The 22,542-nt window shown below is 50.5% G+C and overlaps 1 protein-coding gene across 1 annotated transcript in view; it reads right to left on the bottom strand.

The window, feature by feature from the left end:
* Positions 1–356: 356 nt before the first annotated feature.
* Positions 357–22,542, bottom strand: part of LOC144170032 (A disintegrin and metalloproteinase with thrombospondin motifs 7-like) — a 137,465-nt gene continuing 115,279 nt past the window's right edge. Inside the window, exons 18-20 of the mRNA XM_077699521.1 lie at positions 4,106–4,450; positions 3,639–3,818; positions 357–1,299 (exon numbers count right to left, since the gene is read on the bottom strand). Coding sequence (XP_077555647.1) covers positions 1,141–1,299; positions 3,639–3,818; positions 4,106–4,450 — 684 coding nt within the window. The 3' untranslated portion in view covers positions 357–1,140. The remainder of the gene's footprint in view (positions 1,300–3,638; positions 3,819–4,105; positions 4,451–22,542) is intronic.

The following is a 22,542-nucleotide window of genomic DNA, read 5'->3' as shown; positions in this document are numbered from 1 at the left end:
GAGCCGTGTTTTGGAAAGCTTCCAAGTGACCGATGAAAGAAGAAAAAAAAAAAGGAATAAGGCGCTGGTAAAAATAAAGCTCGGGAACCGGTTCCAACTACTGTTCCCTTCCTGCCGGCTCATTTGTTGATTATGGTCAAGGCCGCTCCAAGTACCAGTCAGAATGCGCGCACCCTGTATTAAACCCGCCCTTTCCTTGTGACGACCCGACAAATTGCCCGCGAAATCGCGTTCTTTCAAATGGCGCCATCTACTAGGTCGTGCGGCAAATAGCGTGGCCAGCTAAACGTCAGTGCTCCCGGTTCCGGTGTTTTGCTGTAATGAACAGACAAATAAAATGGAAGAAGAGACGGAGACAATTTGGGAAACATTGTTTTCTTATAAATATACAAAGGGAGGTAAACGCACAGCACGTGCTCGAACATGGATCGTACTTGCGACATATTGTCGGTGGTTCACTAGAACTTTTCTAAAACTGCAACGCAGCAACAAACATAGAACATTACAAAGGAGACACAGGTACAATGTATATGAAATACCTCGCTGTACCACGCGCAATGTCCACCGGCGCCTTTGGTGAAGACTGGGTCTGCAAACGCCTGATAGCGCCAGGCGCGCAAATACTATTTGGCATTATAATCTTTGATCGTAACGGCGGATAGCGAAAATGAAACGCGCTGACACGGCGATGAGAGAGAGAGGGCGAGGGTAGGAAGGGGGTCGATGTTTAGCTGGCAAGTGCCAGGATGTGCGTTTTTGTGACTTACGAACGAGCGAAACACAATCGGTCACCACACCTACACCAGTCCGTGGGTATACATGACTGAACTCGTCCAGCATCGCCTTGCTGCAAGTAACGTTGCACTCGGGGGAAGGGCATTCACTGGTGCATATAAGACAAAAAAAAAAAAAACGCGGGAAGAAATCAATGATTTGCCACTCACAAGATGCAAGAACGAGCGTTCGAAGAAACAAACACTCCACGCGTACACGCTGGAAACGTGAGACTATAACGAAGGGCCCGGGCGGACGGCTTTCCACATCTTTCGGCACACAAGCCGTACGGCGCGATCCCGCCCTTCCCCCACGGCTTAGAGGGAGGAGGAAGCGTTCGAACGTTCCTACACGGGGTGGTGGTCGCTACGGGGCCAGCCGCGTCGATCCGGGTGTGGGGGCTTCGTGACAGGGGCCGCGGTTGCAGGCACTCGAGTTGGAGGGTCTCCGCGCCGGGTCACAACGGTCCCGGAGCGGGCAGCTCACTTCGCGTTGCCGGGTGCCTGGGCCGCACTTCGCCGAGCACTGCAAATGAGATCAAAACAAGTGGACACAAATTAAAGGGGTTCCATAGAAGGCCGCAGAAAGTGGTATTTCGTCGTGCTTGGTGGCATCGGAAGCTACGATGTCGCCTGAGGAAGCCGTTTCGAGATTGGCAGGCTCCACGCAACAAACACATTACGCATACTGTGCCACGCGTTTCCATTTTGTAGTTAGCAAGCACTAGGAAGGTCAACCGCAAGAAATCTGCTCGTATCCGAAGCCTGTGCGCGTGCTCTGATTCGAGAGCAAATGAACTCGGGTGCAAGAATACGCTCGTACGACGCGAGCCTCTCAGGGGAACTGCGAAGAAAGAGGACGCTTGGGTGACTGATGTCACTGGAGCACCACGTGCCGCTTCTGCGCAGTGGAGGAGGGCGGTGGAGTCGTGCGTAACCCGCCGCGCGGGTGTTTGTACGTATGTGCAGGTCCTCCAAGTTCAGCAACGGCGAGACAAAAGGCGCCGGGCGCCAACACGGGAAAGGGCGACAAACGCAGAGAGAAAACATTGCAGAGAGTTGGCGAAGAGTGAGAAAGAGGCGCGGAGCGTGTCGCGATGGAGCGAAGCACGTACCGAGATACACAAGCTGGAATCTGGAAACTTATTTAGACTACAAGCAAGATCTATTCAGGCCCGCTTCGTGACGCAAACGAACAAAATTACCAGTGATTGTGCACTCAGAACGAGAGTGCATCAGAACATCCCATATTTTTTTTAAAGTGCAGAGCCCTTTAGGGGCTCGCCTTGTCGTCGCAGCTCGCTCACTGGACCCACCACGTAGAGCCACATGGCGTTCTGCCGTAGCGGCTGTCTTCGCGGCGCCCCACAGAGGCTTTGAAAGCCCAGCGGTTTATATAGTCATAAGCGTTCGGAACTCGTGAACCTCTGGCGCTTGTCATACATCTCCCCGTTGTTTAACGCAAAGAAAACTGTAGGCTGTGCAAAATATAAGTAATTAACCGTCATCGCCCGCGTTCATTTAGTTAGGAACGCTCGTTGGGTTGGTTTTTACGATAGTAAGCGAAAAGAAGTGGCAGTGCTACGCCGGTGCGTGCGGGTGGAAAAGCAAGCACACAAAGAACAGAACTCCCGCTGGTGCAATTTCAGGCAGGGGGCGCGCGAGCACTGCGAAGGCGGGAAATTTGAGTTGCATTGGGTGGTAGCAGTGAGCGGATAACGGCACTACAGCCCATTACCATTATGGCGAATCACTGCTCTGCACTTACGACAGCTTTCACATTGAGTGTAACGGCTTTAATTTGTGATGATTTTAAACACGGCGCGCGGACTGCTGCAATTGAAAATTGACCTCCTACCACGAGAGATTCCTAGCGCAGTTGAGCGCAACGTGACGCAATCGAGACCCCGAAAGGTTTTCAGGATTTGGAGTAGAAAGATAAGCTCGTGTTTTAAAGCACCTTATAGGTTTATCCCTGCACTAGCAGCAGACTGTGCGTCTCGTTAAAACCCTTCGTCACACAATCACGGTCGGGCAAAGGGCAGTACAATCAGGGAAAGCTGCTCGCGACAGTCTCGACGGGCGTGCAAAGTGCCAATACTGCTGATAACGTGAACCATCCAAAGCCACGGCGATAAGGAAGCGACACTCAAAACGGGCCGATCACAATCGCACGCACGTCACCACAGTTCTTCCCTCTCCCCAGCCTTTCGCTGATGTTTTCACTGTTGACTGCCGGAGAGCTGCACCGCCAGAGATTGCTCAGAAAGAAAAGATCACGGAAAGGTGCATTCCAGTCTATTCTTAATATGCGGAGAGGAGTAAGGAAACAAACACAAAAACTAGATTTCAAGGTCAATGCAGGCTAAGAGCCGCACTTCTCGTCATCGCAAACGCGCAGAAAAGGATTTTTTTTTTTTTGCGCCGAAGCTTTATTTGGGTTATGCAGCGCGTCGTAGTGGAGGACTTCTGATCGATTTACACCACCTAGGGATCTCTAACCTACGACGAAATCTCTACACACGGTCGTTCTCCTTGTGTTCTACCCAGCAGAAGAACGGCCGCCGCGGCCGCAATCGGACCTGCATTCTTGGGCTCAGCAGCACAACGCCTTATCCTCTGCGCCAGCGCAGCGGGCACTTTTAAAATGACCTAATTCCCATACAGTCTTTAATTAGTGCAAAGTAAGCCTATTTTTCGGGTACTCCCCTTCTTGTATCACAAAAACAGTGCTGCGGATGTCCTTACGTGCAGCCGTGCCTTCTTCAACGAAGCGTGCCGGAAGTTCAACTGGGAACGTGGCTAACTCAAGTGCAGAACCTGGGGAGAAAACAGCAGGCGATCGGGCCGGGAGGATAGACTTACCCTCGACCACTCCGACGTCTGCCAGGACAGGCACGGGTCGATGTTGCACGTCGACTTTTCCGGGGGCTTGAGGTGTTGCGTGTGTAGGTAGCAGGACTTCTGGGGGACCTCCTTCTGCGTCACCTTGTCCACGCACTTGACTCGACGGTGTCGGTCACCGCCGCCGCACACGCGAGAGCACTGCGGCAAACACGTACTTAAGAGTAGAGAAAATGGACTTCACAGATGATCACATCTAGGTGATGAGGCCTGTGGCGACAGCGCGTTCACGTACAGTCAAGTTATTCCAACGATCCTCTAAGGACACTATTCCATGAGGTAAGTCCTAAGGTGACAGCTCTAAAATAGCTGTAAGGTGATAGTCTAAAGACAGACGAGCACGAAATTGCGGGGGATGGTATGGTACGAATATTGCATTTAAAGCGCGACTCCACGTGACGGTCATTCTGCGATGTGCGATCTCTCACCTTGGACCACTTGGACGCCCTCCAAGCGTAACGTGCATCCTCGAGGACCACGACTTTGCGGGGCGTCGGGAGGTCCAGAATCTCGGGCAGGCCAGATATGCCCGACAGGTTCCAGAAGTCCCCGGGAGCGTCGCCCAGGGGAATGTCCAGCACGGTGTTGGACTGTATGTCCACCACGCTGGCCGTCGGCCGCGGAGGGCTCTCGTGCGAACTTCTGGACGGATCTGCCGCTGACTCGCAGCCCGTACTGTTTGCCTCGTTGCTGCACGATGGGTCGACAGTCACGACCGCTGCCGGCGGCTCCGTAGCCGCACACAGGTCCGGTCTTTCCGGTCCGCAGATAGCCTAATCAACAGAAACGCGAAGGAGATCTGAAGGCCTGTACGTTGAAGCTCAGTGCACACGGCTTGAGGTACAATGAATGCGTTATTATCTTGTGCGCTCGCTTTAGGATTATATACCACGTCTGTTAAATTGGAAGTTAGTTTGAAAGAGTTTTCGGTGTAAATTCCTGCTATTCCACTACCCACGGACATTTCAGTTTTCACTAGAGTTCTAAACGAATAAAACAAAGGAATATAGTTAACAAAGTAGTTACAATGCCGTGCTTTAAACGCAGTATCGGCCAGACCGCACGAGTGCAGCCGAGTGATAATGATGCAGGGCAGGAGAAGCAGACTATCCCGTTGCCCCAGAAAGTTGACAGGGATAATCTGAAAATGAAATAACAGTTTCGCGTCTTTCGGTGAATTACGCCGCATATAACATGAAAATGGGAGCTACTTGTGTACGTGTCGATTTCTAGCAATAGCCCACGAACGCACGTCTGCATAACATGGCTGCGCACCAACGAAAATCGTACCGCAACGTGGCTTTCCTTCCAGATATAACGTGTTACCCACAAAGTGCAAGTCACAGGACTGTCTCCAATATATGAGATTCAGTGACTGAAAAACACAGGCCGTAAGGAAAAATGTGGGCGCATGCTTTGAGATATGATATGAACTAAGATCACGAACGCGATTGGCTTCGCCAAGCACCCACGCTCCAACTTACGACTGTCGTAGACCTGCATGGTTTATCCGGTTCACACTGCTGGGATGCCGCAGTCGAGGCTATCGATTGCGATAGAAAAGTGACCCCGGAGGCGCTCTCATACCGGAGCGGACATCGCGATTGCTATCTCACTGCGCGTAGCGATCAGTCATCATCGTCATCCTGTCTATGCCCAATGAAGGGCAAAGGCCTATCCCATAGATCTCCAATTATCCCGGTCCTGTGCTAACTGCGACCAATTTATCCGCAGCAATCAATTTAGCGCTTGTTTCAGTCCGTCAACGGCAGACCCCGACCACCCGCCGCGAAGGTACGTGCAACGAATGCATTGACAGGAAAAATGATCTTCGTTCACAACACGCTAGAGGGAATCAGGAAGATTACAACCGCATATAAAATAAGCGCGCAATGCCTGACATTCCTTTCTCTTCGCCCTCAGCCCGCCGGGCTAAACCTTTACGATAATCAACGGAAGCGCCGCCTGATAGTTCTATAATTGCCGTCAATTGATTCTTATGTACTATTGAACTAGTGAACGCAGCGTGTTGAATGTGAAAAGCGCTGCTGACGTCAGCTGCGCGTCGTCAAAAACATTCAATACCCCCCAATCCCGCACACACACAGAAAATAACACCCCGATAGCATATATCTGTTCACCCTTCTGCGTAACACAAAACACAAAAATGTCCATTTTGTGTTCATTTCAATTGTGAAGTAGTTGCGTTAGCGATGCTTCTGACCAGTGACATGCACGCACAGAAACCAATGCTCCGTCCTGCTTACGCTGCGTCACATCCGGGTCGTCTGCTCTCAGCCGCTCAGGTCTCGCTCGAAACGGACACTTTGTAACGGACAACGGAATGAACAACATTGAGATTTCCGCTCCTAGTAAGATTACAACTCACTTCATTGTCCCTTCAATACGGATATTTCTCGCCGTCATTCAGTAACGAGATCGCACCTAAATGTCCGATAAGTGTATACGACTAGACCTGCGGAAAGCGAGGTGTAAAATAACTTATCAATACTTTCGACACGAGCCTCGACAATTATTCTTGCTTTTGCCAACGGCGGTTCGAGCCGTGAGTATGCGCAGATAAGGGCGGCTTGCCCTCGATCGATAAGGAATAAATGCCTGCTCAAGTGCTCAATACGATAGATAGCCGCGAAGGCCACTCACTGAAAGTGCCCCGATTTGGGGCAGTTTCAGCGGGGTTAGAATCGTCTGCAATTGGGAGCGCTTACTCCGATCGAATGCGTCCTCCGAAGGAATCACACCAGAAGAGTTGGTGCGAGAAACGAGGGCATGAAAAGACGCGTCGGCGATCACACACGTTCAGCTATTTTTCAGAGATTATACACTACAGCACATTTTCTTCCATTGATGTTAAATTTGGCGTACATTTCTGTTTGTCGAACGCATAATTACGTATTTTTTATCGGTAAGCAGATTATCGGATTTTTTCCGGCGAATATGTGTTCTTGTTTTAGCATTGCTGTTAACATAAAAGATGTAAAATTGCTGACATAAAAATGGCATGTTGTTTAACCAAAACAGAACAGGAATATAAAAAAAACACGTGCACACAAGTACAGGCGTAGCAACCGTACATAGCAACCGTAGATACTTTTTTCTATAATCAAGTCACGATTATAATACAAACGCAAGTATTTACTTTTTTTTCAGTCTATCTTGACGATCGTGAGAGCGGGGACTACGAAACGGCCATAACGAAAGCGTAATTCCGCTCTCAACAACCAGATAAGCGCTCAGGAAAGAGTTCTAAAAAATTGCAGACTTCACCAGGTGCCGCCTGCAGTACATAATGCACACAAATGAAGTAAAATATCCCTGGCCATCTGTACTAACGTGAAAGCTGAGGAGGGGCGAAGCATGCATTGTATAAGTGTATTCAAACATTGAAAGTCTTTCTCTCTTGCCACACGGCACGCGCTGATTGGGCGCCGGAGAAGCGCCAGTGGGAGGAGCAATCGCGCGCTTGCTGAGGCGGTGGCGCCCTCTCTTGCGTCGAACCACATTTCAGTAATTTGCATGCCGCATCTGCCCCAGTTTGGGGTGGCGGCAGGGGTCAACGCGAGCGCAGTGCAATGCCTGCGCCTTGCCCTGGGGGCCCGTCCTCGGTGATCAATAGGCCCCGGCACCCTGCAAGTAAGTATGCCTTTTTTTTTTGTCTTGACCGACCAATCGACCCGATCAGGCCTATAGCGTCGAGAGCCGGTGGGTACTTGAGTATAAAACAAGTTATAACCAGTATACAAACACCTTCTGCTTGACGATTGCTGAAGCAGACAGGGAGCGTTCCACAAATCTTTAAATCATGTTAGTTTATTTTGAACCGTTTTTATCCATTAGACACTTTTCTTTTAGTACGCGTTACGTTCTAGCGCGAGGCGTTGGAAAACGAGTGTCCCGGTGTTTTAGTACCGTGACTACATGAGACGACGACGACAGGATACGCCGACAGCCCCAGCCCCTAAGGGGCTTAGCCCCTAAAATAAAGGAACCTCAGACTAACGCGTAAGACTTGAAGGTAGCGAAGCTGTACGCAGCCTACAGTCCCATGGTTTAAGTTCACGATTGCAGCCGATTTGCTTCTTCCTCGCTGCCGCAACGACCTTTACTCCATCATTGTTGTTATAAGTGTGAGCTCCCTTCACGTTCTTCGAAGTGATAATAATTGAACATCACTTCGGAAGGGCGTGCGCTATGAAGTGTATTTTCTTGTTCCGAGTTGCCACGATAACGGCGAACGTTCGAGGGTTTTTTTTTCTGCCAACTTTGGCCAATCTCTTTAGTGAGTACGCTTGGCTTGACAAACGTGCGCCGGGGACGCTGGGAGGTCGCCACGAGGCACGCGCCCGGCATTTTTTTGGTATTTTTAACTGCGGAAAGGAAAAATTACGATTTGCTAAGCAGCTTCTCTGTTAAAAAACAACCGATCTCAGAATTTAGGCGCACACGAAACACCCCTACACACACACAAAAAAGAGAGAACGATCTTAAAGGAGTACTGACACGAAATTTCAAAGCTGAGATAACTATGTAAAACGCTTCCTTTTTATCAGGAGATATCTCCCAGCAAGTTTCAACAGCAACCGTTCAGCGAAACATATTTAAAATCCATTTTAATCTTCGCCCGCACGAGAAAGGCCAGAGCGGGTCGACGTGACATCATCTGCTACGTGCCCCAAACTGTCGACGTCGGGGCTCCCGTGACGAAGCCAACGCGCTGGCTGTGGTTGGCGCGCGCTGCTCCGGCGTGTGTACACGTCATGGTTTTGGGACTGACGTCATGCTGCCAGGGCCTGTGGGGACGGCGAAGACCTCGGCCGGTCTGGGCGCGCGCGTGCGCTCGCTCGCGCGCGCTTCCAGAGAGGCAGCGATACGGTAAGAATGGTGACGCCATGTGATACATGCTGTCATGGCGGCCGCTCGGCGTTTTTTTGTCGAAACCGAAACTGGCACGAATAAACGACGCCGTAAATGAATGTTTACGCTGCGCTCGACCGCCTAATCTGTCATTCTATGATTAGTGGGCTGGTAGGCCCGCATAGCAGCGAAAAAAACGTAACATAAAAATTTCGTGTCAGTACTCCTTTAATAGAATAGTAACAACGACCCCTGAAGTCCTTTCAAAATGTTGAACCCTATTACATCCTACCAAGAGATTTCCGGAAACCACCCTTAAAAAAAATGGACACGATGGCATTGGCGACCAACAACCTTCCCACATCTCTGCACCTGGCGGTTGAAGAAAGTGACCGAAAAAACCGAATGCAGCAAAATAAATTCGCCGCTTGTATTCGGTCTAAAAATGAATACGCTGAACTCTAGGTAAACTGAAAAGAACAAAGAAAACTTCAACGTATGTCTTGCTCATTTAACCTTGCCTCTCCAACGTATGGCACATCTTGCGCGTGTGCTGTGCTAGAAGTAAGAACTGCTCAAGAAAAAAATGGAAAGAGAAAAACGTTGGAGGGATAGTTGAAAACACAGCGAAAACAAAATAAAACAACTCCCACTGTGCTAGCACAGCCGATTCGTCGACGAATGAAGTTATTCAATATGAATGACTGTGATAAAAACTAAAATGATACACCTGCGGGATGCTTCTTTTGAGTTGAAAGATAACTTCAAGAAGAAAAGCCTCCTGATGGGCATAGCACTGACGCTTGGATTGCGAGTCGGTTATATGGCCAGGAAGGCATCACATATTAGAAGATCGCATGACTAATTACTAAATTTTTATTCAAGCTTAATACCTGACTAAACTGTAGTAAGGCACATTTATCTACCGAAAATTTTGAGGGCTTCTACTACAGCGCTTTGGCGAGTATGTTTCCGGTGTTGGCTAAGTGAAGCGGAAACGGTGCGCAACTGAGCCCGAGGTCGCGGGTTCAACTCTGGCCGAGGCGGCGTTGATGGCGACAAACAGAACAGCCCGCGTTTAAAATGTTCGGTGCGCATTAAGGATCCCTGCAGGTAATACAAATTATCTTATATTGCAAATAAATTATATTGCAAACGGCAAACGTTAGTTGCCTATCCCTCCACTAGGGCACAATCTGTATCCAGGCGTCGCCTTCGGTGCACAAAACTAGACTTTCATTCCATTTTGACGCGGAGATGTCACTGCGCCTGTAACTGCGTTGATGCAACACCAAATTAGTGTTAAAAACATTGGTTAATCTCTCCCTCTCTTGTTTGATTTCTCAGTCATGGGAATCGGTAAAATACGAAAGTGAAACGTACAGGGGAATGTGAAGCTGAGCATGATTTCCGGGTCGGTGGCTGTCTTGTGGGTGTGCTTGGCAAGCGACGTACTGGCGTCATTCCCGTGACGGAAATGACGGCAGCGAAATCTTGGTGTATACCGGCATAAAACGTAAGCGTGTCTTCCATTCCAATTACACTCTATGCTCTACCCGCCTGTCTACCGTCAATGAAATAAAATATTTAGGTGTAACAATATCCAGTAATCTAAATTGGAGGGCCCATTTGGAAAACATTTGTTCGGTGGCGGAGCGGAAACTATGGTACCTGCGAAGAAAATTAAGACTTGCTACGACTCCCGTTAAGCTAGCAGCATATGTTACGTATATTCGGCCAACATTAGAATATGCCAGCATTGTATGGGATCCCTCGGAAATAGGCCTCATTAATATGCTAGAAAGAGTACAAAGGCGAGCTGCCAGGTTTATTCTTTCAAAGTACTCTTCGACCGAATCAGTAACAGAAATGTTGCGCTCTCTTCAACTGCCCACTTTAGCCGAACGTCGGCAATTGGCAAGGATGAAGTTCTTATTTTTATTGTCAAAAAATAAATTAAACATAAACACAACAAAATACTTAACGCCACGCCGCGGACGAAACCTGAGAGGTATAAACGATTACTCATATGAAGTGCCGCAACAACGTGTCAATGTATATGCGAATTCGTTTTTTCCAAAAACAATTCGTCAGTGGAATGCTTTGCCATTACCACTGGTGCATTGTGATTCACTGGATAAATTTGAGGAAGGGCTCAAAGATTTTTTTCTGTAAGCATGGTCTGCTATTATGATTTATTGTAATTTGTTTGTGTGCTTACTACGACTGCACTGTTTTTTTCTTTAATCTCCATGTCGGTGTTTCCAATGTATGCCATGGAACATCTCAAGATTGATGTGTTGATTATGATTTCAATGTGTTGATGTTTGACATTCTTATGTCCCACCCCTGTAACAGCCGAAAGGCTAACAGTATTCGGAAATAAATAAATAATAAATAAAAAACACCTTCGTGTTAAAATACAAAACCCGAAAACGAACAACCCTAAGTATAACGTACTCTTTAGTACTAAAGGTTGCTTCCCCGCAAGAAGACCCCGTGTGCAGGGGTGCACCCTTTATAGGCCGCTTGCGCCGTTGTACTGGCGTCATTTCAGTGACGGATATGACGTCGGTGAAATCTTTGTACATCTATGAGTAAAACAATTTCGTGTTAATATATCTGACATTAACAAACCAATTTCTTTGTGTCTATATAGTGTACACATACGTCGCCAAAGTCCGCGCCAAATAGTCCACACCGCCACCGTAACGCCGTGCAGACTTTATTCGGCCGCGTGAGTATGCTAGGTGAAAGCATTTATTCAAATTTGGGTTTCAAGTATCGCTGGGCTATGGGGCGCGCGCCATTGGAAGAGCTGCGGATAAGTCTAGTGCACCTTGGGCCCTGTTTGCAAGCATTTCACTTCTGGCACGAAAATAAGCGTTTTTGCGTACTTGCACGCATTTAGCTCAGCTGCATAAGTATTGGCGAGCGTCACTAGATCTGTCCCCGGGCTTTGATGTACTTGAGTAATTTTAACAGAAGCGTATACAACTGGTCTAACTACCGAGTAGGTTCACGTTATACCTCAATGTCGAGAGAAAGGCTTAAATGCGGTCCTCCTTGTCTATTTCACGAAATATCGCCGAGCGTTACCCATCTCCAGTTGGTTGACAGATATGTTAAATTAAACTTTTGAACATTGTTTATTTTAAGGACACTTATTAGGCATCACAACAAGCCGCTTCATGTCACAAGCGAATTAACGGCGATTATCCTGGTAATTATTGCGCACAATGCGCTGCCTCCTCCGCCTCGGTGTGACTATCTGATCACGGTGGCCGCTGGGAGCATGAAAAGTAACTCAACGAAACGACCACGACAAAAAAAAAAAAAAAAAAAGACAAGCGCATCTCGTGTTGCCCGGGTCGAGGAATATGCATGACACACACACACACTTCCACAACCGGTGGAGCGCTCACTTGTATCCGAGCTCTCGAGTCATAAGGTCGACCATCTTCGTGCTGGACCAGGATGCACCCCGTTCAACTGATAGCAGCAGAGCGAACGTTTCTCCAAACTGAAATAGGAATGACTTTCGTAGAATCTTCTTTCACTGTCACCGAGGCTGTCGCGAAATTCGCCCTCAGGACTGCCATCTTACAAGTAAAGTCAGAGGGTGCAGCGGTACAGCCCTGATATATTCTGTAATTTATTATTGGAGCGACTACCCGACGAGGCAAGCACATACAGCGAAAGTATCTTGATCTCGGAGTCCTTATAAAGATCAACAAAATTTCTGTACTAATTCAGTGCGTCAACGCACGATGTTGGGCAATTTGGTGACGTTCCTTTCGCAGTTTTTTTTATTTGTACTGTCCAGAGCGCAAAAATATCGCTGAAGGAATACAGCTTATACGGTGGCGACAAAAAGCAATAATAATAAACCCGCCTCCTTGCTTCTGCCTCGTGCGCTGTTTCCGCGTTCTTGCAGACCCGCTGTCACGTGACACACCTACCGCCCATATATTCTAATATGCAGGGGAGCACTTGCTGCGCCATTGTAGCTGCCAGCGCTCAACGCATTAGGCGACTAATGATTAATTCATAGCGCAGCCGAACGCATGCTTTCAGTGACCATGCCGAAGTTCCGTATAGGATGCCCAAGCAATATCTGCGCAGGGCTTACTCAGATCTAACGTGCAATGCACTGCATACGGCGTTATATATACGTCGTGGGTTTACGCAGACGACAGCGGTGACATACCTCATACATGGGAAAGACGCATAGCATTTTCACCGAAACGCGGGCTCCGGCGAGACTTCCGGTGCTAGGAAGTGTAGCAAGCATAGCTAAGTGAACAACAACAACAAAAAAAAGAAACCCCGAGGCACTTAAGCCTGCTCAGTGTTTCATACTGAAGCATCAGATTCGGCCTCGCGTTTACGAGTTCTTCGTTCTCAGCTTGCATAGCCGCATTCCTGCGTTCCCGTGCCTCTTGTTGTTCCGGTGCGTACTTTTGTAGGCGACCATGTTTCCGGATATGCCGCTGAAGTACAAGCTCGGGGATCCATTAGACACACTCACACGCGCTATGCAAGAAGAGCGAGAAGGCGGGAGACAGTTCGCTTCATTTGCCACTACTTCCCCAGAATCAGCCTTCTCCGTGCCGTCACGTGCCGCTGTCACGCGATGTGACCTCAGCGCCGCACGCACTAGGCGAATTATGGCTCCACTGCATGCAACGTGTTGATGTAGCTTCGTGGTAACGCTCTCGGCTACTACTCCACATACGAACTCGAAAGTATGCTCATTTTTCCTTTACGATGTGTTTTTACTCTTTCCAGCGGCGGCCATTTTCTGCACTGGGCAACAGCGGAGCGTGTTCACACAATGTTCTCGCATTGAAAGGAGAAGGGGATACACCTAGCTTTATTGATTTTTATTACGCAGTCCCAAAACCCGATGTATCGCATGCTCTTACCGACACTGCACTGTAGAGCAACCGTGTTACCAGAACGAAATTTAACAAATACATCGGCCACCCTTGAGCCGCTCTCCCCGGTCTATTGTTTTCTTGATATGTCGCAGGACATTTTATTCACGGCAGCTCGGTTAACCTAACGCTAGTGTTTGACGCCGCCGCGGTGGAAGCCAATGTAACAGGCGAAGCGAAGCGCGCCAAGATCATTCGCTCTTAAAACATGCTAAAGAGACCAGGAAGACTTCCTTTCATTGTTGGGCTCTTATTGCCGGGACAACATTACAGCCCATACTCCCGAGGCTTGCTTGCGAGCGCCGATGGCTCGGCGACTCAATAAAACGTTCACGGCGAACGGCACGGCATCGTCTATAACAGAGTTTAATTTCTTAATTTTTTTTTATGTCCAGATCGTTGCGTACACAGGGACAGAAAATAAGTAATTCAACAAGCCGAGCTGCCTTTGTAACAGCGCGTTTCTGACGAAAATGATATTTAAGGAATGCGCAATGTACGCGCAGTCTTAGCCAATTTTTCATTAGCGTAAACAAAAAGACAATTAGACCAGCTTCACCGACTTAATGTCACGAGCGCTTACGTTAACAGCGGAGTTGCCTGGCGTTCCCTGTCCGCAAGGCTACGCGTCATAGAACTTCTCAAAGCCATCAGATCGATTCCCGTTCGCGCCAGTTCGCGCGTACTCCCGACGGGCAACTTCTTATAACGGAGAGCGCGCGACTTTACCCATTTTCCGAGCATTCCAGAAACGACCGTCAAGCGCACTCGCCTATATGCGCGCGCTTTTCCGAACCATCTGTTGGGCGCGCGCTCTCCAATTGACCTACTCCTCTCCTTGACTCCTCCCACCTGCGATCGGGGGCCGCTCCCCCTCTGCCGACTACTCTACACCCGTGCTTGCCAGCTCGCTGTCCCCCTCGCAAGGGAATGCCCTCTCCACATCGCTGCGCCCACGTTACCACGCCTCGTCCCATGAAAGCCTCCACCAAGAACAGCTTTGCTGGTAAAACCTGCAAATTTCTCCCGACCAGCTCCCCTCCCGCGAGTGTCACACACACACACACAAAAAAATATAGCAGTGGCTTAGCTCGGCTAGCCCTGCAGGACATACGTAGCGTGCTTGCTCTCTCTGCAGGAGACTATTCAATAAAGTTGTTTCTCTCTCTCTAGCGTGAGCTAAGGTTCAGCTGGTTATTCTTAGCTTTCCTGGTTGTCTAGGATTAGCTCGATTATCATGCTTAGTGCTGCTTCAATGACACACACACCGTATACGCATTATGTGACACGTATATTTATCAAGCGGCTCCGGCGCAGCGTCACCAATCGCCCCAGAGGCTCTAAGCCGGTTCCACAGGCGCACGCCGGTGTTGCTGCGACGCACGGGTCATCGGTTCCACACCTGGCCACCTCTCGTATGATCATCAAGTGGACCGGGCCGTCACGTGCGGAACGGAGGTCGGCGAAGACGCTGGGCGCGTGGGGTTTGTGGGAGTCGCCGGGCAGCGAGCAACGTTCTTTGCGCCGTGTGACGCCACTGCTCCTCGATCATGCGCAGCACGGCTCTCCTGGAGCCACGCGAAACTGCTCAACCGCGGAAAGTGTAGCTCACGCTACAAAAACCAGCAACCATCAGACATCTACACTGGTCTCTTCCGGAACTTGCACATACCGAGCACCTCGAGGGAAGGTTCTAAAAATTACCCGGGAATTGCGACAGGAAGCCCAGAAGAAACTAAAAATTACGACAGAGAGCCCAGATGGACATTCTGTTGATCTGCTGTTGAATTTTCTGTTGAACTCGGCGGCCGCGCCCGCCACTGGACAACACACTTCGAAGCTCGTTCCGCTCGCTCGCATGGCCAGGAGCCCCCGTCTTTAGCGGCCAAGGCGGTTCACAATGCACGTGCGGCCCAACCTACTCCGGCGCTGCTGTTTCCCTTTCCCGGCGCGAGCTCCCCGGATCGCGATCATATTTCTTGTAACAGCAATTTTCGTGCATTACAACACGTTTCATTAAACACAGAGTCCCAATGCTTTCGCCTTAGAAATGAAAATGTAAACCATCCCCGTTGGGCCACAGCACCATGGTGCTGCGGCCCAACGGGGATGCATAAGGATGCATCCTTACGAAATCCGTTATTGCATTCATTCACTATAGGATGCGAATTTTCTAGTTCCACGAGAGTAAATGAAATAATAAAAACGATCCAGTTCGACCCCTGGAAGGGGAGGTGGGGAGAATGAGGTGTATTGTGCGGTGGATACTATAGCAGCATGACGAGGGGTGTAGGATGGTATGCACTATGGGCTTGGAAGTGCTACCTTCAGACAGAAAAGGGGGGGGGGGGGGCTGTGATCTGCTGCTGCCTACAGCTATTCACTCAGTGCATTGTTTTGTTCAAGGAAGTCAGACAACCTAAAATACTTTTCATGTCCGTGTCGCCAAGATGCGTATGTAGGCCTTGTGCATGTTGACCCAGTAATTCGATACTTCAGACCTAACCATCACGACATACGACTGATACAGCCACCACGATCATTCGTTAGGCCTAATGAACACATAGCTATTCAGGAGGGTGGATGAGCATATTTTCATCATCATCATCATCCCAGCGGCAAGTTTCAGAAGGTGGATCTGATGCCTCAATCCCTTTAATGGAGGGCTCTCATAGCCATTCATTTTTTTATGTGAACCTCCAACGCGCAGGTGCTCGCATTTCAGATACTAGCCATGGAATCTTTTATACGTGTATATTCGGGCATAAGTCTCTGCGTTTATTTAGCCAAAGCCGAATTTTAAATTCGAGCTCTCTCCGCCATTCATGTTTTGTGCCTAGATCTCCGGCGTGCGAGTGCTAGCATTTCCAGTACTTGCGTACATTGTATTGTTATCTCTCTGTATTTCGGCACATGTGTCTAATAAATTTGTGCTCAAATTTACATTTTTTTGCATATAGTTTCTGCATCAATATTCCTATTGCATATTTAATAAAATCACATTTATTCGATGCAGCTATATTGACTTACGTCGTGTATGTATACGGATACAGCGGATTCCCGTGAACATTCACTCGAACAAGCAAGGCCCGTGTTTGCCTTATGAAGGAGTCGACTCGCACTAACGGTTTTTGCATTGATAATATGTCGTAAGGGAGTCTGTACGTAGATATTTCAGGAATGCAGATCTGTCCATTAGGAATATTCGGATTGTGTTCTCATTCACTGATTTCTGTGTTATATGCGTAGTGTTGTGCTATTTTGTACGTGGTTTCACGTACTTTATACTGTGTTAGCCACGAGTGTGTACAACGTACTTTCAAACCGTGGACTACCCAACATCCCTCAGTTAATGTATTCCTCTCCACCTCAACTGCCAGTTATAATAGTGAGAACTTAAGCAACAGCATTAAGAGAACCAGTACAACAGTACTAGGAAAAAAGAGGTTATAGGTGCGCCGGGCTGAGGGAGGGGGCGAGGCGAACCAGCACCGCTTTGCTTTGACGTCTCTCTTGTAACCTGGTCAGCAGCGGTGCGAACGCAGCACCGCCGCGGCCAATGCCGCCGCGGCCCGCGGGCTCGGTGCTCGGCTTGAAGACGACGGCACTTCTTGGCTTGGTGATACTTCTCTCTACCCGCTCTCTGTCCTTCTATGTTATGCTGGCCCTCTCTGCCCGCGGAACGACATCGCAAGTTGTTTCCGGCATGAACCACCTTTTGCTCTCACAATAAGAACGTTTTCCTTCTCTCCATGAGTTTTATTTTCCCTCCAGGACGTCCTAGAGGAAAAGCTCACGCCCCCTGGTGAGTTGACTGCGTCCGCTAACGAACGCGAAGTACACGGTAGCACTATCACGCCGGCAGAGCACTGATGCAGTTGATCTTGGTTGAGACACAACCGCGCGATACAAACCGAGATTCCGTGTATTATGCTGCTATGGGTGCTACAGCAATGCCTCTGGCGTACACTCGGGGTGATTAAGCAGTCGTCGCCAAAGGCTGTTTGTCTGTGGTTGCGGCGCGCTATTTTTCGTACACGCATGCGCCTACTATAGACGTCCACGAACGCGAATTTCGCGGAAGACACAGAGCTTCGCTTTAATACTCCATCCCCGACTCATCAACCAAACCACGAGAACAAAATGCGCGTGCACCCGGAACCGAGTCCACGGTGCACAAGGTCTGACTGGGCGGCCGGTTATCACACGGCATCGGTCCGTGAGATATCAGACGCGACAACATCGTTCCACACTGTTCTTTTTTTTTTTTTTTTTTTTTTTGCGCAATCAAGGTTTTAAACGCCGTCGCGCGAGGGGTGCATATGGTCGGCGTACAGTGGCAGATACGCTGCGGAGCGCCCGACGCGCGCGACTACGCCACGGTCATATGGCAGGAGCACCGACTGGGCGTGTTCGTAATGGCTTCGCCACGTACTGAGGGGAACGGGCTCAAAAGACACGCCGTCCCACCTCCCGGACCGCGCGGCGCCGGCGCGCGTGCACGGCAAGGCGTCTATCGGCGAGCAGACTGCGTGCGTCGATCCAAGGCCGCACACACTGACACGACCGAGGGTCTTCCCCGAGCGATCCGCGGGCGGGCAGTCACGCGCAGACTGCGGCGCCGACGAGCGCATCGCGTGATCCGACGACCAGCTCGCACACACGCACGCACGCGCGTTCCGAGACGGCTCGTCGGGCGACGCAGCGCCTTCGCTGGCTTCTCTTCTGTGCGTGCCAGACGGAGCAACTGTGCACACAAAAATCAATGTAATCAACAAGCTCGTCACATGCAGTGCAAGCACGCCGTGGCGACCTTTTAAATGCAGAGCATTTCTTAGCCTCGCCTGTTCCTGCGTCGGACGGTGTCAATAGTTCCGCGTCCGCAGCAGGTGTGCCTCTCCTTCCCTCCTCTCTCAACAGCAGCTGGCGCGCGCATGCGTCGTAGTCAGCCCGTTCGCTCCGTCGCGGTCTCGGCGTAACAGGTGCGTGATAGCAGCGCGGTTGGGAGTGGAAGGGCGCGCGCTGCTTGCGCATGCGCGCTCTCCCCCCCCCCCCCCCCCCCCCCCGTACTGCTCTCCCTCTACTGCGCGCGCTGCAAATATAGCGGCTAGCGGTCGCTCGTGTTTCAGTCACTGCGTTGCTCCTTCCTTCCTTGGTCGACGCTCGTGCCCACGTTTACTCGTGTCTGCTACTCCAGCATCACGGAAGAAGCGATGGAAGCAACACTGCAGCCTTCAATCAGTAATGAGGCCCCAATGCTCTGCATTTACTAGTGTTCCCCTCGCGGGAAGGCGCGGGAATTTTTTTTTTACACCGTCTAGGTAAGAAGCCTGCTGGGTCTATTCATCGCTCGTAGGATGTACCTCCCACTCCTGGAAAATCGGGGAAATGCAGCTGGCGGCCATAGAGCCAGAGGTGACGTGCACTCAGCCCGCCAACTAAATGCCTTGTGTCATGTAGAAAAATGCTTCAAGTAGGCATACTTCAAGCGGTACAGGGTGATCGCGCGTGTAAAAAAATTGGCTGATGATTACGATACTCCCTGATGCGAAATTTGACCGCACCGCGAACCGCAGCCTTCTCGGCGACGCCCATAGCTGTTGCGTCTCAGGAAGTAATCGCGTCATCAGCGAACGCACGACGGTGCGCTATTCTGGCGTTATTTCGCAGCGCGTCCATAGAGAAATAAAATGGCGCGTCGCCGCCGCCGAGCATGTCTCGCGTGGCTTCGGCATATCGCCCTCCCCTTCACACGTTCGCCATACTTTCCTCTTCGCGTTCCTGTTCGCTCTATCTCGTCTATTTTCGGTGTACTCTTCATTCGCTCGGTTACACCGTAGCCACGGAGCAATAAGAAGATAGGCGCTCGTCATTGGTTAAGCTAGCGGTATCTGTTGCGTGAGATGAAACTGCACAGCCATCGCAATCGCCATTTTACTGCGCAGCCACGCGATGAATTTCGGCCGCTATCGTTTCGTCAATCAGGTGCCGCTGCCCTCTCTTCCGCCGTCGCAGCTACGATCGCCCGCACTTGCCGCAATGGGCCGTTTCGCCTCCTATGCAGTCTTGCTCCGTGACCGTAGCCGACTGCGATGCGAAAACACAGGAGCAGTTACAACGAAGCCGGATAACGCGACCTTGCGACCACTCTTGCAATGCCCATGACTATTGGCAGCGAGCGTACCCACGGGCAACAAAGCCAAACGTAGATCGTTGTTAACATTCGGCTTTTGTAGAACCAATGCAGCACTTCTCGGTTTGTGCTACATTGGCCAGGTGTGTATTTACTTTGTTTGCATGTACTTCCGTGAGAAAACGGACGTCAGTTCGAGAAATTTTGAGACGTTTCTCGTAAGTTGCGCCGTCGGCCATTTTTGGCGCAATGGCTCGCCCACACCGCCGCCGAGGCCGGATTTTCTCGCCCCGGGGCGAGAAAAAAAAAGCTGTAGAACTCTAGAAAAGCTGTGGAACTGTAGGAAAGCAGTAAAAAAAAAAAAGCTGTACAGAACTACAGCAACCCGTTGCGGTGACTCGAGCACGGGTGACAGCTGTCGTGCCGTTTTGGCACCCCGTGCATTATACCTGAATTCTCCATACTTTGGGGAGACCCGTTGCGCCGGCCATTACGCTGCCTTGTGTGAGTAGCACGTTGTTTTTACCTATGGAACCTTGGAACCTAGAGGGTCCCGTCTGATTCCTTCGGGGACAGTTTACTTTCATTACAGAGCTTGGTGGCGAATAGGTGACCGGTAGAAAGTGCAAAGCCTCATGGGACGAGGACGCGGTTCGATTCCCGGCCGCGGCGGCCACTTTTCTGATGGAGGCGAAAAGCAAAAACGCTCGTGTGTACGAGATTTCGGCGCACGTTAAAGATCCCCAGGTGGTCAAAATTTATCCGGAGCCCTCCACTACGGCGCGCCTCATCGCCTGCGTTGCGTCGGCGCGTTAAACCCCACAATCAATCAATCAAAGCCTCCTGGGTGTATTGTCTGCTCCCGTAGAACCCCGCCCAGGGGTTTATCCAGAATTTCGATTTGGGGGGGGGGGGGAGTGTTGAGGGGGTGTGTATAAATCCCTGGGCGGGGTGTGAAACATCTTTGGGGGGTGTCGAAATCCTTCTGGGTGTTAAAGGGGTGTTGGGTGGGGGGTGTATAAATCCGTGACCCCGCCACTTCCGGTTCGATAACTCTCCTGGCTTCCCGTACGCCAGCGGCTTTCACATGCGTGTATGTGTGTTGTTCATCTGTTTCCACCAAAACGCTCATGCATTGCGCATTCAATGAATAACAACTACTAATCCTACTAGGCGCTTCTCTGAAAGGTACGCACTCTGTGACAAATAACCAACACGCACACACGCGCGTGAAAGCCGCCGGCCTAAGGGAGAGAAGAGAAACCTAGAACCGGAAGTGGGGGTCGACGTACCCATGAGCCTCTGCTCTTTTTACCAGTCACCTATTCTTTCTCTCTGAAAATCTCGGAGAACACCGACAAGCCAGCAAGCGGGCCATGCTCGTGAACACAATAGTTTTAGGTGTGCCGTGTGTACCGGGCGTTCTAGGACCCGTCTGGGCAGGTGCGCATTGTTCCGATAGGGTGGCTTAATGAGTTCCGCTGAGCCTCCCCCCCCTCGCCGTGCCCACGCATTCGTTCCGGTGAAGGGTGACCCTCCCAGCCGAGCTCTCGTGCGCATGCGCACTCAAGTTCCGGCACGCACTGTAATACGGAGCACACGGTAAGCTAAAACCCCACCGGAACGAATGCGCAAGCGCCCAGACGGGTCCCGGTCAAGTGCCCAGACGGGTTTCGGTAGGGGGGATTAGTAACATGGGCCGGCCCTCGCCGTGCCCACGCATTCGTTCCGGTGAGGGGTAACCCTCCCAGCCGAGCTCTCGTGCGCATGCGCACTCAAGTTCCGGCACGCACTGTAATACAGAGCACACGGTAAACTAAAACCCCACCGGAACGAATGCGCAAGCGCCCAGACGGGTCCCGGTCAAGTGCCCAGACGGGTTTCGGTAGGGGGGACTAGTAACAAGGACCGGCCCTCGCCGTGCCCACGCATTCGTTCCGGTGAGGGGTGACCCTCCCAGCCGAGCTCTCGTGCGCATGCGCACTCAAGTTCGGGCACGCACTGTAATACGGAGCACACGGTAAACTAAAACCCCACCGGAACGAATGCGCAAGCGCCCAGACGGGTCCCGGTCAAGTGCCCAGACGGGTTTCGGTAGGGGGGATTAGTAACGTGGGCCGGCCCTCGCCATGCCCGCGCATTCGTTACGGTGAGGTGCGCTCTCCTCGCTGTCCCTGCGCACGCAGGCGCAGTCGGGTCCCGGTCAACACGGTAGGAACGGAAGACACGGCGCATACGGAGTGCTAAAACTGTTAACTCCTCGTACGGTAAACCATCGTGATAACGAAATCCCTTTATTCGACATCTCGAAGCGTTTCATGGCACCCATCGCTTGGGGCGTAGCCAGTGGGGGTGTTTCGGTGTCAGAACACCCCCCGAAATTTCCAGAGCGCTGCCTCCGTCTCCTTTTCCGGCCTTCTTTTTCCCCGCTATTAACATACTGATTCGATATATTAAAATGTGAAAAGTAAAATGAAAATGACGAATATTAAAACACAAATGATTAATGCCTGTTCTACACGGCAACTCTCGATCGGCAGTTGAACGCCTACTTACAAGTCCACCCCATGTATCTGCAATGGGGCACTCGCTAGACAAGTGGTTCGAAGGCTTTTGGAAACCCTTTGAAACGACCGTGTAGGTCAGGTATATTGCGCAGCCACAGGCTTTCTTCCTTTTTACGTTTTACCTAGCGGTTTAAAACACCCCCGAAAAATATTTCTGGCAACGCCACTACCCATCGCAGTCCATTTAGAGCAAATCATCTCCGCTTCTAACGAAGTGTCACTTACTACTAAGCCAGTCTCTCGTCCTAAATACTTCTTTATAACCAGGGTTTACTGTATTTACAACCATCGCCGCAAAGTTACGCCTCGCTCAAATCCACCTGCCCGCTGCGACCATTACATTCCTAATG

Source organism: Haemaphysalis longicornis, unplaced genomic scaffold (genome assembly GCF_048455015.1).
Source record: "Haemaphysalis longicornis isolate Haplotype H1 unplaced genomic scaffold, Haemaphysalis longicornis Haplotype H1 scaffold_2, whole genome shotgun sequence".
NCBI classification, from domain to species: Eukaryota; Metazoa; Arthropoda; class Arachnida; order Ixodida; family Ixodidae; genus Haemaphysalis; species Haemaphysalis longicornis.
Note: the sequence above shows the minus strand (reverse complement) of the source record. Positions and strands in the feature narration are given on the sequence as shown.